A 15,805-nucleotide genomic window follows, 5' to 3' on the forward strand; every position below is an offset into this window, starting at 1 on the left:
GAATAAGAGCCAGGTTTTGTGGCCAGATGGCGATTAGAATAATATTAGTAGCATGAGAAGACGCTGAGTAATAACGGTAAGCTGTGTTAGTGCAGAGGAAGCAGCAAGCCTTGGGGAGATACCGTCCCGGGAGATACCGTCCCGGGAGATACCGTGCTGTTTTACCCTCGATAAAAAGTTGAAGAGTTTGAAAAATTGTATGAGATGTATGATATATTTTATGCTCTAAATACGACTCTCTTGGGACAAGCTGGTATAGAAAATGGTTGGATAGATGGATGAGGGGATGGATAAATGGATGGATGCTCCAAAGGGAAATGGAGAATCACCTTGCAATTGGTTGTTTTTCCATGAAATAGTAACAATAACAATACTGACCTCAATGGCAAGGTGGGGGGAGGGTTATAGATAAATTCAAAATCTAAATGTGTCTATAAACGTCACAAAGTACCATTTTCGTATTCTATGTTTAAAATTTTGCTATTTCATACAAGGGCACAACTCGTTTTAATGACAAGCACATTTATATTCACATAAAGGCATCGGTTCCGGTGTCTTTGATGCCAGTTTAAGGGGCTTGGAGATGTAAACGTGATCTTGCTTGGAAAGCAGCGGTTTTTTTCCACATGTGGAGTTAAGTTTTTGGGCGGATCCAGCTTGAGTCATTTCGAGGCAGTGAATCCAGACCGAATGCCCGCAGAAGGAAAGCAAAGACGGAACCCAATGAATAGGAAGTGGGCGGGAAGAGTTTCTCCTAAAAATATTCTGCATTCCTCTCCTTCTCTGCACCTCTTTTTCTATACTGGACATTTAAAGGGGGGGGGGGCGGTGAGAGGGGAGTGTCTTGATTGTAAGGACCACGAAAGCAAAGAGACAGAGAGTGTCACTCGGAGATTCATTGTTTTTGGGGCTGAAATCAATAGCGTGAGGTGAGCTGCTATTATTTTTTTAATATTTTGTTGCGCCGCCTCTGTGAACTTCATGCTTATTCCATTTCAGTTTTTTAATATGTTATAATGCTTATTTACGCAGGACAGCATCCGTTGCATGGTTTGCTACTTTTGAATAGTTTTCATGTGTTTCTGTTGTTCTTTTTTAAGCTATATTTATTAAGGAAACTTAAGGATAACATAAGCACAACTGAGCACGTTCTCAGCGTTAGTCTGACATACGGTGCCATGATATTATAACAGCGATTTTTTTTTCAGGAACTGTGTTGTAATATTGTGACCACTTAAAATCCTAAAAGTTCCCGTTTTTGGTCACTGGTGCATGTGATAAGTTTTTTCCATACCAGGTTATGAATGCTCCCTCTTAAAGCAAAATCTAATTGCAACCATTTGTTGACAATAATAACTAACAAAACAGTGCATTCATTCTCTGAACTGTAAGCAACATTTTTTCATTCCTCACTGTGAAACCTCATAGGTCACGTAGTGAATTATTTTATAGTAGTAAATCAAAGTTATTGAAGTATAAGACACTATAAGTCAGCTAATTTAAGATTCGTGTTGTTATCATTGCTAACGGACCTTCTCTGTCGAGTTTAGAGCCGCGTCCGCTGAACACACTTAAGTCCTCAACTTTAGAAAAGCATCACCGCCGTTTTGTTTTGTGCCCAGGTGCGGCTGACAGAAGTGGCCGCTACAATGGGCTTCCTGCTTGTGTTCGTCACCCTCCTGCACCTCATAACACTTACCATTTTATTTATTGCCACCACTGAAAAGGTGAGCCATTGCTAACATTTACTCCAGGAACTTACAGTCTATCATTTGTTTTTTTTTGAACTTCTGAATATGTGACCCGTCGCCACGAAATGAATCTTAAGTCGCACTGGTAGAACTGCACCCATAAGACTCATTTCGTGGTGATGGGTCACATATTCTTAATCATTCTAAAGGCAACAGTCTATATGCCAGCAGGTGGCCATGAACTACACTGCCGTACAAAACACTGTGACTGCATGTCTCACCAAAAGTGAGCTGTGACCAGCATTGGGTCTCTTTGGTTCTGTTTTATCTTGTGAAAAGATACTGTAGAGCAGCTATGCTTATTTCTGAGAAAGTACTATAATTAACCTACTCACTACACAAACAAGCAGACGTGAAAAACGTGGAATCCCCCTTCCACATGTTCTTTATCAGTATAATCACTGTGTTTTGCCTTTCTGGGCCAGTAGGGGTCTCAGAGACTCCTATGATGTGCTAGTCTGTTTGAGTTAGGGTTAGGGGTTAATGTACTTGCCCACCACCAACACCTCCTCACGCCCACCTCTCTTCCAACCAGTCCTGGTGGGTGTGGAACGTCGAGGAGAACTCAGACCTCTGGTATCACTGCAAGCTCGACAACATGACAGGAGCCTGGCTGTGCACGTCTTCCAAGGAAAGCGGTAAGAATGTCATTCATCACAGACCCCTGGACCTTATGCCGTGAAGTTATTGCCGCACACTTTTGGTGGTAAGAGGCAGCGAAGGGATCTCACCTGATGGAATCTTGTCCCTGTCATTTCTCCGCACCCAGAGTGGCTACACGCCGTGCAGGCCCTCATGGTCCTCGCTGTCATCTTCTCCTCTGTTGCTTTTTTGATCTTTCTTGCCCAGCTCTTCAAGATGTCCAAAGGAGGCCTCTTTTACATCACTGGACTATGCCAGGTCTTTGCAGGTATTTGACCAAAGAATCGTCTGTTAGTTACTACCTGCATCATTATCGTTTAGTCTATGTACAATACTGCATGCCTTTGCTTTACAGAACACATTCAGCTTTTACATCACACCGTTAGGTTTCACTAAACTAAAAAACTGTGCACTTTTTAAAAACTGACCATAATGAAGCTGAACCATCATATGCCCCAATTCATAAAATTTGTTTATCACGTTACTTGAATCGAAACAAAATTTCCCATCGTTTACATGTAATTGATCAGTTATCCGGCGAAAGAATGCTATATTTCTTAATTTCATTACTTTATCCATAGTAACTCATCGTTTTAACACATTCATATTGTTGGAGAATTTCTTGCAGCGATTCGGGGTCAGTTATTCAAAGGTCCGTGTTCTTTTTAGTGTCCTTCATTACCCGCTGGCCTAATTAAAATTGTAATTTGCTCTCCCTCTTAGTGTCACTCTTCTGCTCCTTTCAGGCCTCACAGACTTTTCGGCTATGATCATCTACACCCTGCACCGCAGCGAAATCCTGCAGGATCCCAGCAAGCGACTGTCCGGTTCCTACGGGTACTGCTACGTGCTGGGCTGGCTCTGTGTGCCCATGCTGCTGGCCAGCGCCATCATCTATTTCCACCTGCGCAAGAAGGAGTGACGCGAGCTCCCATCGGTGCCTGACCCGTGCATCTTTCTCATTGCTGAGCGTTAATGGGGCTGCCCAAGTTCGTGATTGAATGAAAACTCACAGAAACTCACATTGCTATATACATCATATTTTATAACAGCATGAACAGAAAACCCATCTTGCTTCGATTTCAAAGTTTCCAAAGAATTCCCCTATCAAGTAAAATCAAATTTTATACTGAAATTTAAAATGCTATTAATGAATAACAACGAGATGAAGAATGACAGTACTTTTCTATCAGCGTATTAAGATAATAGCACGCTTCACATTTGATATATAACATAAAAGGTCCTCAATCGTTTCCTTGAGGACTCCCCAGCCATTCCATACAGTGGACATATTTTCACTTTGGCGTTGAGCAGTTCAGTGAATTATGAGCTTGGAGTTTAGATTAACTCTTCTCTTTCAGCTTAGCCGAACTCACTTCATTACATTACAGCTTACAACAGAAGATATCTTGTAGCTGAAAATTTCGGACACTGACTGGACAGAATGTTTGCTACTTAAACATATAATTATAATATTCTCCATATTTAAACAAGCTTCAATTGCAAATAGATGGGTGACAATGTAATTAAATGTTTCCAGATAGTATTTGTATGTCAATAGCTTTTACTCTTTGTATTTTTTGTATATCAATAGCTTCTACATGTTTATTGTTTGCATATGCTATATCCATTATAGTATTTTGAAAACTTAAATCTATTGGCAGAGAGATTTAAATGACAATGTTAAATATTAAACAGATGAACCGACTCTTATTTTTCATACATCTGCTGCACAAAGACATTCAGTAGATTAAGGAACCAGCAATAAACAAAGAAACAAGCAAATCTTATTCTAAAATAAATATATACATATTTTGGATATTTGTGTGGTGGAGTGTCGAATGTTACACAAAACCACTGCTAGAGTGGCTTGTCTAGTTCACAGGATTCGTTTTGTATCTATTCCATAATCAAGCGAATTTTGTGCAATAGTTTGAAATAGTTTCAATGCATATTTTAATCATAAAGTAATCTATAGAATATAAAGTAGCTTTAATATCGTAGGTGTATGTATCGCGCTGACTCACCAGAACACTGACCTGGTCCATCTCCATTAGCCGTCCCTTCGTTATGGTCTTTTGGAAATATTGCACGGTCTTGCATGTTGCACTTGTCTAGTGGAAACCTTGTCCTCATAGTATTTTGACTGGAATGGCTCTTCTGTTCTTACCTTGATTTGTAATACATTGTATAAGTCATACATTGTTGCTAACTTGCCCTTGTCATTGATCGGAACCTAATAATAGTTGGCTCCTTGAGAGCTGCATGCTTGTAATGTATTATCTCCCACACTTATGTTCTCCCATCACTTTTGGTAGAACGTAAATCAACGTATTTATAGGAGCATCTTTAGCAGATCATTTTCTCCAAAGCAACGTACAGGTGAGGAAAACTTTGGGAGAGAGAGCTAGCGGTGCCGACGGAGCAGATGGGGTTCAGGGCCGGCGATCAAAAGCCGTAACAGTGACATAATTACTCCGCCGACCACAGCTAGAATTAACTCGGGCGTTTTGCTTTTTCACTTCAGTGATTTCTCACACACTTCTTTTTTCACTCTCTTTAATGCGGCCCGTGCTGGGTTTTGAAACTACGAAGCAAACACACAGGTTTGTGGTTTGGACATGATTGTATATGCATACTACTACTACTACTACTAATAATAATAATAATAGTTTTACTTAAATTATTTAATTAAATTGGTAGTCAGTAGTGATCTGTCTGCTGTAATTCTCATATTTCCATTATGGGCGGCTCCCCAGAGTATTGGTTAAGCGGAAGGAAAATTACGGAAATATATTTCTTTGGACGAAAAAGGGAAGCGAACAAAGAATATTTCTTGTTAGATCTGCAGGGATTTTGCTAAATAACTATGAAGAGATTCTTGCACTAACCCTACCCATTATCCAGACACATTTGTTGATATCAGAGGAACACCTTTCTGTCTGTAATAATGAATTAGTAATTTCAGATTATTCTCCTTTTTTTTCTCCCACTTGCAATTATTTCATCTTTTTATTTATTTTTATATTTATTTTATTTTTTCATCAATTTAATATAGGTTTATATGTTGACGGTGACAATGACACTGACGTGGTGGCGTTTATGACAACAGAATAACGTTCGTCGAAGTTTTAGCCTGTTTTTCCATCAATGTACAGCTAGCACATAATCAAAGAAGATACCTTCCGAAAAGCAATCTAAAAATGTTCATGGGGTTTCGTCAAATACGTCACCGTCAGAAGCCGTATACTTTGTAACGGCAGCGGTCGTTTCCATGGGAACGCTCCCACGCTTTGGTAACATTCTTAACAGTTGGCTGCATACGAAGCTCCCCAGTGAGCTTTAGCCGCTCATACAGCCCAGGTAGCTTTCGCTGTTTGGAAACATGTCATCGACGATCAATCCCCTCGCTAACCCAAAAGGAACTAAGAAAGTGTGCGAGTTGTGTCAGAAACCAGCGCACATTCAATGCACTGGCTGCCGGGTGACCTTTTACTGGTGAGTAGATTTATGTCCGCGAATTTCGTATTGTAGTTGCCTGATGATCTAGGCTACATATTTTCACCTTTACATTTGGTTTTGCGGCTCTTTTTCAGTTATGATAAAATGTAAAATTGTCAAATTACTAAAAAACAAAAATAAAGCCAGCAGGTAGGGCGCCGTTAAGTATAATATTCAAAACGAAGATTGGTCATACACCTCAGACACATCTTTATTGTTTCCATTATCTTGTTTTATAGAAGGAGTCATTTGTGGTTGGTTATTAATATATATCGAGGTTCTTGCGATACTTACGTAGGTATTTCATGAGACGCCAGCAGATGGCGGTATGTAAAAAGGCACCGTAATGCAGATGGTCAGGAAAGCAGAGGAAGCCAAAAAAAGTCTGACATAGGAAGGGAGGGTTCGTTGAGTTCAAACAGCTGGAGAGCAATTCACCAAGAAGGAAAGTTTGAGTTATACTGTAGAACTGTTTTTGCAAGAAACACGCAACGTTATTAACCTAAACTTGTTTTGAGGCATCAAATTATTGAGAAGCAGGAGTACATTGGCGGCTCAGGTTGACGAACTTGAGTCGAGCAAATATGCAGCAGTTTCTGGTTCATTTTTCGCAAATGGTTCAGGCTAAAACCAGTCTCTAGTAATTCTGTGGTATTACACGCCTTTAACGTGCTTTACCGCGACATACCTTCTAGGCAAATTAAATGGTAAAATCTGCTGAATATATGTAAGGCGATTTTTTTATTTTAAAAACTTGTAAACAATGCATTGTACGTTGAAATGAAATGCTTAAATGAAATGAAACTTAACATATATGAAAACGGATTTTCTAAGGGAACGCGTAATCGCCGTCTCGTGACTCGCCGACCGCAGTCACGTTCGCCGAAAAGAAACTGCAGGCAGCCAGCTGGAGGCGCGCTCCCTTCGCCCCGCGTGCACGCAGCCGCACGGATCTCGTGACCCAACTCACGCTCACTCAAGACGTGGCTGCTGTCCTTTGGCGGCGACCCAGGCCGCTGCGCAGGGAGCCTGCAGAAGCAAGTCCGCACGTTTCTGTGGGTTGCGGCGACTGGGAAACGAAGAACCAAGCAACGAATATAGGGGGCACAACTGTATATAATTTTTCAATCGGTAGAAAAAGTTGGAGAGAATGGGAAATGTTGCTTTCACTGATTCAGCAGTAATTGCAGCTTTCTATAGGTATTTTCCAGGAATGTGGGAACTGTTCAACTGAATAATTGCTGGAAACTTTCTGAAATGCGAACGTGGTGTATACACCACTAGCCATTTAGTATCAAAACAAATACTTTACTGTTTGGTTATATGATCAGTCCGTACTTTATATAAGCTACGGATGTGGCATAAGTGGCAAAGAGTTACTTGTATCATGTTGTATCATATCTCCTGCACAGGTGTTCATCCCTTTAGGTTCAGCGTAATAAGAGAACAAGCTATATGTAATGATTTGTATTTTCTGTGTTTTTGTGTGGTCTGCAGAATTGTTTCCTTAATGTTTTTAAGGACCTTATTTCAATATTTCATGAATATTTTATGAGTAGATGTATTTTAATATGTAAAATCTCAAAGTATTTTTGTAAACACTTGATTATAAAAAAAATGTAACTAGTCAGTGCGTAAGTTTCATTTAAGTCCCTGATTGTCTTGACACTTGCAGTGGGTTAAACCAGGCAGTAACTGGCAGTTTGCGGTAATCCCTCCTACGCCATTGCGGATTTTGAAACCTCACTCCAAACTTGCTGCTTATCTTTGAGATTCGAGGACCTCAGAGTTTCAAATACGCAGCCACCATTTTTACGTTTTGTTCGTAGCAAAGCCAGATTTGGCTCTGACTTCCTGTCCTCTCACCACAGTGATGCCGAGCACCAGCAGGCTGACTGGGCTGCGATCCACCAGAAGGTGTGCCAGCTGCTGACCCCCCTGCGCACCCCCATCCCTTTCCATGTCCTGAAGGCGGAAAGAGAGCATCACAGAGCCCAGAGACTGGAGAGACAGGTAGCCCAGGCTGGTACACATGCACAGTGACAGTGCAGAGTTACAGGTGCCGATTCTGATGAGGAACCACACATAGGAGGCATCTGCACTCATGTGGTAGAGTATTTAAAAAAATGTCTATCACCTGATTTCTGCTAAGACAGAAACATGAAAATTAAGTCATCAGTCACTCGGCAGAATTCATATGTTTGTTTACCATGTACTGTCGCGTCAGATGATGTTCAGTCTATCGCATAAGGGACAGTCTCTGGGACAGTGGCCATATGGGGCTTGTAGGTGCATTTTAAGAGGCGTACTTAGTGTTCCGTTTGAGTAATTGTATGTGGAATGCTGCAGTCTGTATATGTGATCCCTGGCTGTATGTCGGTGGTGGGAGCGACAGGAGCAGCTGATCGAGATCTCGCGGGCAACGGCTCAAAGGAAGCTCTTTGAGAAGAACCACTGGGAGGCTTTGCCGGCTGCCCAGTTGTGCCTGTACTCCGCCACGGATGTTTACGGCCCCGGCGCAGTGCAGCTCGTCCCTGCCTACCTGCTATTGGCGGAAGCTAACATCGGTCAGTCCGCACCCTTAAAATACGCATTTGGGGTAGCTTGGTAGCTATGGATAGGGAAGATTCTGCTCTCGTATCATTGACTAACGTTCTTCATAATGATAATAGCATCTTTAATGGATTCAGATTAGATTAGAATCCAGATTAGAATGCATTGTATGGGAATAAAAGGAAACATAATCAAAATCAATAAAATATCACAAACAAAATAACTGCCGTATATCGGTATGACCATAACTATTAAGTAAATGCAAGGTAAAGGATTCGTTCTTAACAAACGTCTGTTATATTTGTTGTGCTGTACTCCAAAGCTTAAGTGTATATAAAATAAATGGCTGCCATTTTTATAACTGGAGAAGTCAGTGTTAGGTATACTTCGATGCTGCACCATTGGTATGTTTAAAAACCAAAGATGTAAAACGTAATCTAAGGTTTATTGGCAGTTAATGAAAATAGATCAGAAATTATTTTTTATTACATGAAGGTCAATATGATGAATGTAATGACGTGGCCAAGGAATGGGCAGAGTGTAACAGTTTATTCTGGAATGTTCTTTTTTTAATTTGCAGACTTTACGGGTTTAGATGAGAATGGGTTTAATAAAATACAAAGAAATAAACACGAAAAAGCCAAGAAATGTGAGAAAACAAGCAAAAAATATCCTGGGTGTACCAAAACTGCGGCCTGGGATTGAGATTGTGGCTGGAGTTACTTGTGGGTGAAAAATTCATGCAGCTGGTCTTAAATTTTGTGAGAATGTGAGACAGATGGAGCAAATTAACAGCCTGGTCACCAGACTAGGGTCAAACAAGCAGCACAGCTTTCTTACGGTTGTCCTATTTAGCACACCTATAAATCTTTGTGTAAGCCTCTCTGTGCATGCTTTTAGGAAAGTCGTGATAACAGCTGTCATCTATAATGCATTATAAATACCTCCGTAATGCATTATAATGGTTGGTATAAGAATTAATAAAGCATTATAGCATATTCTATTGACAGTCATAGTGTTGGTTATAATACTTCATAATGCCAATGAAGCTCTCATCTATAACACACTATAGATACCTTCACAATGCATTATAATGGTCAATATAAGAATTAAGGATGCTTTGTACTGCATTATGAAGGTATCTATAGTTCATTATAGATGAGAGCATCATAAAGCATACATAATGCATAATAAACATGACTATAACGTCTTATTCCTTTTTATAAATATTTATAGCCATGCTCATAATGCTTTATGAATGTATTATAATGTGTCTTGAATGTGATTATAGATTCTTATGCACAAGGTATTCACAAAAAGTGTTACCAAACTCTGTTTTTTATTGCCAATTAAGTAAATAGTACAGGTAGTGGGAGTGACATCTAGTGTGACTAGTATGCACTCAAAGTCAACACTGAAAAAAGTAGCGGAATAGATCCGTGTGGAACACAATTTTTCAGTCTCACAGAGAAGAACCTGAAGCCAACTTTGCAATTCTCTGGACAGACCACTAGGATTTCTCAGGTCTAGCATACATAAGTACTGCCGAGGTGACAGTATGAAAGACAGCATTAACATCGAAATGTTCATAAACCAGAATGGAGCATCTCAGCAAAGTTATTGTCATCCAGAAACTCATATATATTTTAAAATGTGACCTTTTCCCAATCCCACTGCGGAGCATTAGGTGCATGCAATGCATGGTTTCTCCTTTCATGGTTTCATGGGAGCAGCACAAAGAGAGAGGAAACTTGAAAAATCGAAGAAACATTTCTGTTGAAAGAGGAATCGACGGCATCGTACCAAGCATGTCAGGGAACAGAGACGTATTGTGACAAGAATCGCCATGGTTCTGGTTCTGTTTACTGTGTCCAGGAAATAATTATGTGCATTAAATTATATTACTCATAGTTAGTCATAAATGAGGGACAGGCAGCAAAAACTGACACAAACAACCCCACCTGCCTCTCGACTCTCCATTTAGCTAACCTTCCCTCTCACCCTGCCAGTCTGTAAGTAAACCTTAAAAGAAATGACCTTTCTCGGTCTTTCTTCAGATAGTCAAAAACAGCTATGAGAAGCTTTAACATTTAGAGGTTTATCTATATATTTTATGTTTACATATTTAAAGATTTATATTTTAGGATTGTTCTTAAGAGTGATCGTTTTGAAAAGGATAACATCTGCTTTTATTTCTGGTTGTAGCAGGATTATTTTTATTGCCATGTTACAATGATTACGCAGTTTAATCTCCATTTGTCAGAATATCTCATTTGTTCATCTAGCTGCTTATCTGACACTTCTATGCAGACGAACTTTCCTTTTGTCCAGTTAATGTAGCTGGATATTTAACTGGAAAAAAGTTTTAATGTTCTTTAACCACTACAGTGTTCGGCGCAATGTGAAATCCATGCTTAAGTTCCCAGAGAAGATATTTTGATTTCTGTCTCATTCAGAAACTGGAACCCCCTGTCAGCGGTAATGGTGAATGGCCTTTCATGTAGCACCTTACACCACACGGCCAAACGAATGTTTCCAAAACGAAGCAGAGAGGACGACCGAAACAAGGACATTATTTACCCTCAGCTGTAACTTGTGTCTGATCATAAGATGGTTTGTATATAACTGTCAGTCAGGCAATGGGAAGATACTGAGAATTCTAATGTTCGGTCACACCCACGGCGCAGTGCTCCAGGAAACTGAAGGTAAACCAATCCCCTTGGATCTCATTTTGTTAAATTCATCTCCTCCCCATGATTAGGGAATAACTCGTTCACACAGCCGCAGTGTCGTCGTCTCCGCAGCTGTTTTGCAGGTACTGGCGCTGCCTGCACACACCACTTCTATTAAGTGCAAAATGACAACACCCTCCACTTCAACTCATGACCCCCCCTATGTTGATACCTGCACTCCTGCTCACTCTGGCATATGACTGCTTTAAAGTGACAAAGAGCAGAGACTCCTTGGTTATGTAACTCACTTTTCCAGAGTGATTTATAATGAAGGCGTACTGACACGGTCAGTTTAGTAGCAACCGGAGCAAAATAAGGAAGTCCTGTTTACCCTACCATTACCCTTCCTCGGATCAGTGAGAATATGAATAGAGAAATCTCCAGTCTTTGGGTATATTCAGTGTGCATTTCACTGTTAGCACGTTATTTTGGGGATTGGGGATTGCTTGGATTTCTGCAGTGAGCAGCTATGGATAATGAGGGCCTGACAGGGATGTGGAAGGATACACTATATGGACATTGGTACTGGGACACACCTCTTAATCATTAAATTCAAGTGTTTCATTCAGACCCATTGTCATGGGTATATAAAATGAAGCACCAAACCCTTCAGTGAAGTTTATAAACAATTGTGAAGGGATGGGTCACTCTGAAGAGCTCAGTGAATTCAACTGAGATACTGTCACAGGATGCCACCAATGCAATGTCAGTTCCATGGTCAACTGTAAGTGGTATTACTGCAAAGTGGAGGCTTTTAGGAACAACAGAAGCTCAGTTACAAAGTGGCAAACCATGTAAAGTAACAGAGCGGGGTCACCGAGTGCTGAGGCGCATAGCGTGTAAAAGTCACCCGCGCTCTGCTGACTCAGTAACTGCAGAGTCGCAAGCGCAATGCCAGGCATCAGGTGGAGTTGTGTAAAGCACGCCGCTAGACTCTGAAGCAGTGGAAACGCGTTCTGTGGAGCGGCGAATCACGACTCTTTGTCTGGCAGTCTGATTGATAAGTCTAGGTTCTATGGATGCCAGAGGGAGAAGTTACCTGCATGACTGCATTGTGCCATCTGAAAAGTTTGATGGAGGAGGGATAACTGTGGGAACAGTTTGGGGAAGGCTGTTTTCTGTTCCAGCATGACTGTGCCGCAGTGCACAGAGGCCTGACCTCAATCCCATCGAGCACCTTTGGGATGAATTAGAACGGAGATTGTGAGCCAGGCCTTCATGTCCAACATAAGGGCTTGACCCCGCAAATGCTGGTCTTGATGAAGGGGTAAAAAATGCCGCAGACACACTCCAACATCTTGTGGAAAGCCTTCCTGGAAGAGTGGCTGCTGTTACAGGCGCAAAGAGAGGACCGATTCCACATTGATGCCTATGGATGTAGAATGCGATGGCGTAAAAGGTCCTGCAGGTGTAATGGTCAGGTGTCCCAATACTTTTGTCCATATAGTGTAGCTGCATTAATGTTAATGTGCGCTGTCACCGCTCCAGGTCTTGGTAGGTTCTCCCAGGCAGAGGAGTACTTGGCTCAGGCGGAGTGGATAATAATGAAGACACCAGAGTGCAGTCTGGGGGTCCGTCACCAGCTCCACCGGAACCTGGGTCGGCTGCACGCTGCCACAGAAAATTTCGAAGAGGCTCTGTTTCACCTCGCTAATGATGTGAGTTAGCATACAGGGGCCAGAAACCCATTAATGTACACAAAACACCTGTGAGGTTGATGATATCTTTAATGAGTTTGTCCATATTTTACACGGTGTTGTTTTATCATACAGGTTTACTATGCCAGTGAAGAATTTGGCTTGGACAGCACTGTGGCTTGTGGTGGCTATATTCTAATGGCAAATATATTTTTCAAGCAAAAGAAATTTGATATTGCGATGTCCTTGTGCACTGAGGTAAGAGATGTTGGATGTTATAATAGATAAGAACCAGTACATTTAGACTTTTCTTAAAAAATATTTGATCTGTTTATTCACCATGACCATGAATGATGGATGGATATTCATATATTTTTATCATTGAAAGTACAGGTGTGTGTACTTTCTTTTGCTCACAGTGGTCTAATGGGAGTTACTGTGTTTCTTTGTGGTCGGAGCATGTAGGTGGCCAATACTTGGCACTCTCACCTGTACAGAATCCTGGACAGCCACATTCAGAACTACAGTTCACTTCACAATGCAATTGGTGGGTGAAATCTATATATTCATGAGTAATGTAACGATTTTTGTGCTTTAGCTGTTTTTTTAAATGGAAAAATACATCATTTCAGTTGTGAAATTTGTGCTTGTATATTCTTTGGAATAAGTTCCACCACTGGACACTGTGTGTCACATTTTTCTCCAAGTTGGGAGCAGAGATTTGCGCTCACACACAGATGGGTGACTAAGCCGGCTGACGATGGCTCACTGAGGTCCACAGAGAGGCTGCGTTTCTGTCATCTGCTACCTGCTTCGCTGAGGGCAAAAGCTCATTAAATGCGAAGTGACCTTTAATGCCTACACTTCAACTGGACCGTACGCTGACTCACAGACACCTGGTCCAGCCGGTTCTTTCGGGCTGGACTGGCAGAGTGCTATGCAGTAATGTTCTGGGTCCTGTATTGTTTTAAGATGAATACATTTTTTATTGTGTGGTGAAATGTGATTTGCATCATGTGTTATGTTCCCAGTAGAATATGCTGATGTATTCATGTTCATGTACGTCGGTTGGCATACTGTGGTCAGTCACAGTATAATTAGCATATTAATATGCATTGCAGTTATATGTTCGGATAGTGACACTGCTGATCGTGTGACGCAGATGAGGCCCAGCAGGCTGAAGCCGATCGGACCCTGCAGTGTGTTTTGGAGTTGGAGGGGCAGATACCGACACGGCTCCCCAGCTTAATGGCGGTAGCTTGCCACGCCCTGGCCATGCTCTGGCTTCTAGGCGACGATTTTCCTAAGGTATTAACACCACTGCTGGCAGCACACTGCCTCCTGTGTGCTCATGTGGATTAGGGCTAATTGCTAAAGCTCAAAGGTAGGAAATCCCAGGTGCATTGTGAGGTTTCCATGGGCTGACCTCGTAAATCTGTCGGTAGGTGCTCTGGCTAATGTTTGCGATCTCCATACATCACTCTCAAGCTCCACACGTTCTTCACACCATAATGGTGCAGCTCGGGCGTAAAACTTACATGAATATTCTTTGTCATATTTTCATTAGAAATACCTGGTTAATAACCCTGTTATTACTTTAGTCACTGTGTGACATAGTTTGGAAATAAGCAGTCAAATGTTCAAGGTTTTGAATGCATGCTGACAAGCGGTGACATTAAAAGAGAGATTCTCCTCATAGAGTCCAGATTACATTTAACCATCCCTAGAAACAATTACATGATTCTGACATGAGATGATCCATGTTTCATCCCTTTGGGGCCGAATGTTGATTGATTCTTGTCTGTGCAAATATAAGCTGGTTCCCTTTTGAGAAGTGGGCTGGTAATGTTCTTCCTTTCGATTTCCACATCTACATGTCAGTGACAGATGTGGACTTATATTCCATCATACCCTTGTGTTTGATGACAGGCAACAGAGTTTGGTAGGAGGGCCCTGACTTCGAGCCGGCTGGAGCCGGATTGTGGCCTGTCTGAGTCCATCCAAAGACTGCTGAAGATGTCTGAGGCAGGAGGTGGCCTGCAAGCAACTGGCATGAGCTGATCACCAGGGACCAGTGCCGTATTTGCAGAAATCAGCATCATTTACTCATGGATCTCATTATCTACTACGGTAATACTGTTCTTTGTAATTATGCCCTGGATTTCCTTGGGCTTTATACTGTTCTTACTCAGTTAAAATCTTTAATACCGAGACTCCATGAGGTGAAAAGCATCAAATGAAAGTGTATGTAGCAAAATCCATTAATGTATTTTAATTGCAAGGTTTGGTAACACTTAAAGTAGTCGTCCATCATCTATGAAGATATCTATTAATACCTTTACAATGCATTGTAATGGTCAGTATGAGCCAACACAATGCATCATGAAGGTATCTATAGAGCATTCATAATGCATAATAACCAGGGCTACAATGGGTTATACCTTTTCATAAATAATTATAGCCATATTTATACTTTATGAATGTGTTATAATGCATTATGAAGGTATCTATAATGCTTTACACGACTGCTTTAAGTGTTACCAAAGATTTAATGTAATGTTTACATGGCAATACAGGCATAAAGTAAACATTTTACTATATATCCCATATTTTACTGTCCATTCCATTTATTTACGGTAGTCTATCAAAACTTTACTGCATCATTGAGATACTGACGAGCTCAAATCTCCCCCTATCATATAGAGCCAAAATATTACCAAACTGAATTTCTCATGCAAATATATGTAGTATATGTTGACATGGAATATACTGATTATTTTGTCTTGTGTATGTGAATGAAGTTTCATTTTATAGTGTGAATCCTATCCAGTATCCCATGTTTCGATAACGGCTGTGGCCGTTCAGATCGTCCTTTTTCCCTTATGCCAGATTCACGTTACGCCACTCACTCACACCAAGCCAAGCAGCACTGTATTAGGAAGCAGCTTCTGCAGTGTACGTGCATTGCCAGTGTAGAGTGACTGGGTAC

General features: G+C 41.1%; 2 protein-coding genes across 7 annotated transcripts; both read left to right on the top strand.

The window, feature by feature from the left end:
* Positions 1-776: 776 nt before the first annotated feature.
* Positions 777-4,212, top strand: LOC125745401 (epithelial membrane protein 3-like). The gene is made up of 5 exons (XM_049018240.1): positions 777-929; positions 1,623-1,727; positions 2,287-2,389; positions 2,521-2,661; positions 3,140-4,212. The coding sequence occupies exons 2-5, from the start codon at positions 1,650-1,652 to the stop codon at positions 3,313-3,315; spliced, it is 498 nt and encodes a 165-aa protein (XP_048874197.1). The 5' UTR covers positions 777-929; positions 1,623-1,649; the 3' UTR covers positions 3,316-4,212.
* A 1,453-nt stretch (positions 4,213-5,665) lies between these two features.
* zmynd12 (zinc finger, MYND-type containing 12) lies at positions 5,666-15,423 on the top strand. Of its 6 annotated transcripts, none has more exons than XM_049016415.1 (8): positions 5,669-5,891; positions 7,766-7,907; positions 8,290-8,461; positions 12,668-12,837; positions 12,952-13,074; positions 13,282-13,363; positions 13,979-14,124; positions 14,746-15,423. In XM_049016415.1, exons 1-8 carry the CDS (start codon positions 5,779-5,781, stop codon positions 14,875-14,877), a joined length of 1,080 nt encoding a protein of 359 aa, XP_048872372.1. In that variant the 5' UTR covers positions 5,669-5,778; the 3' UTR covers positions 14,878-15,423. The 6 variants fall into 6 exon arrangements, with proteins under 6 accessions (XP_048872374.1, XP_048872372.1, XP_048872376.1 ...); XM_049016419.1 differs by lacking the exon at positions 5,669-5,891 and adding exons at positions 5,932-7,006; positions 10,904-11,152 and having other exon boundaries at positions 7,766-10,459; XM_049016421.1 differs by lacking the exon at positions 5,669-5,891 and adding exons at positions 5,932-7,006; positions 10,904-11,152 and having other exon boundaries at positions 7,766-8,461.
* The last annotated feature ends 382 nt before the right edge of the window (positions 15,424-15,805 follow it).

This window comes from Brienomyrus brachyistius, chromosome 6 (genome assembly GCF_023856365.1).
Source record: "Brienomyrus brachyistius isolate T26 chromosome 6, BBRACH_0.4, whole genome shotgun sequence".
Classification (NCBI taxonomy): Eukaryota; Metazoa; Chordata; class Actinopteri; order Osteoglossiformes; family Mormyridae; genus Brienomyrus; species Brienomyrus brachyistius.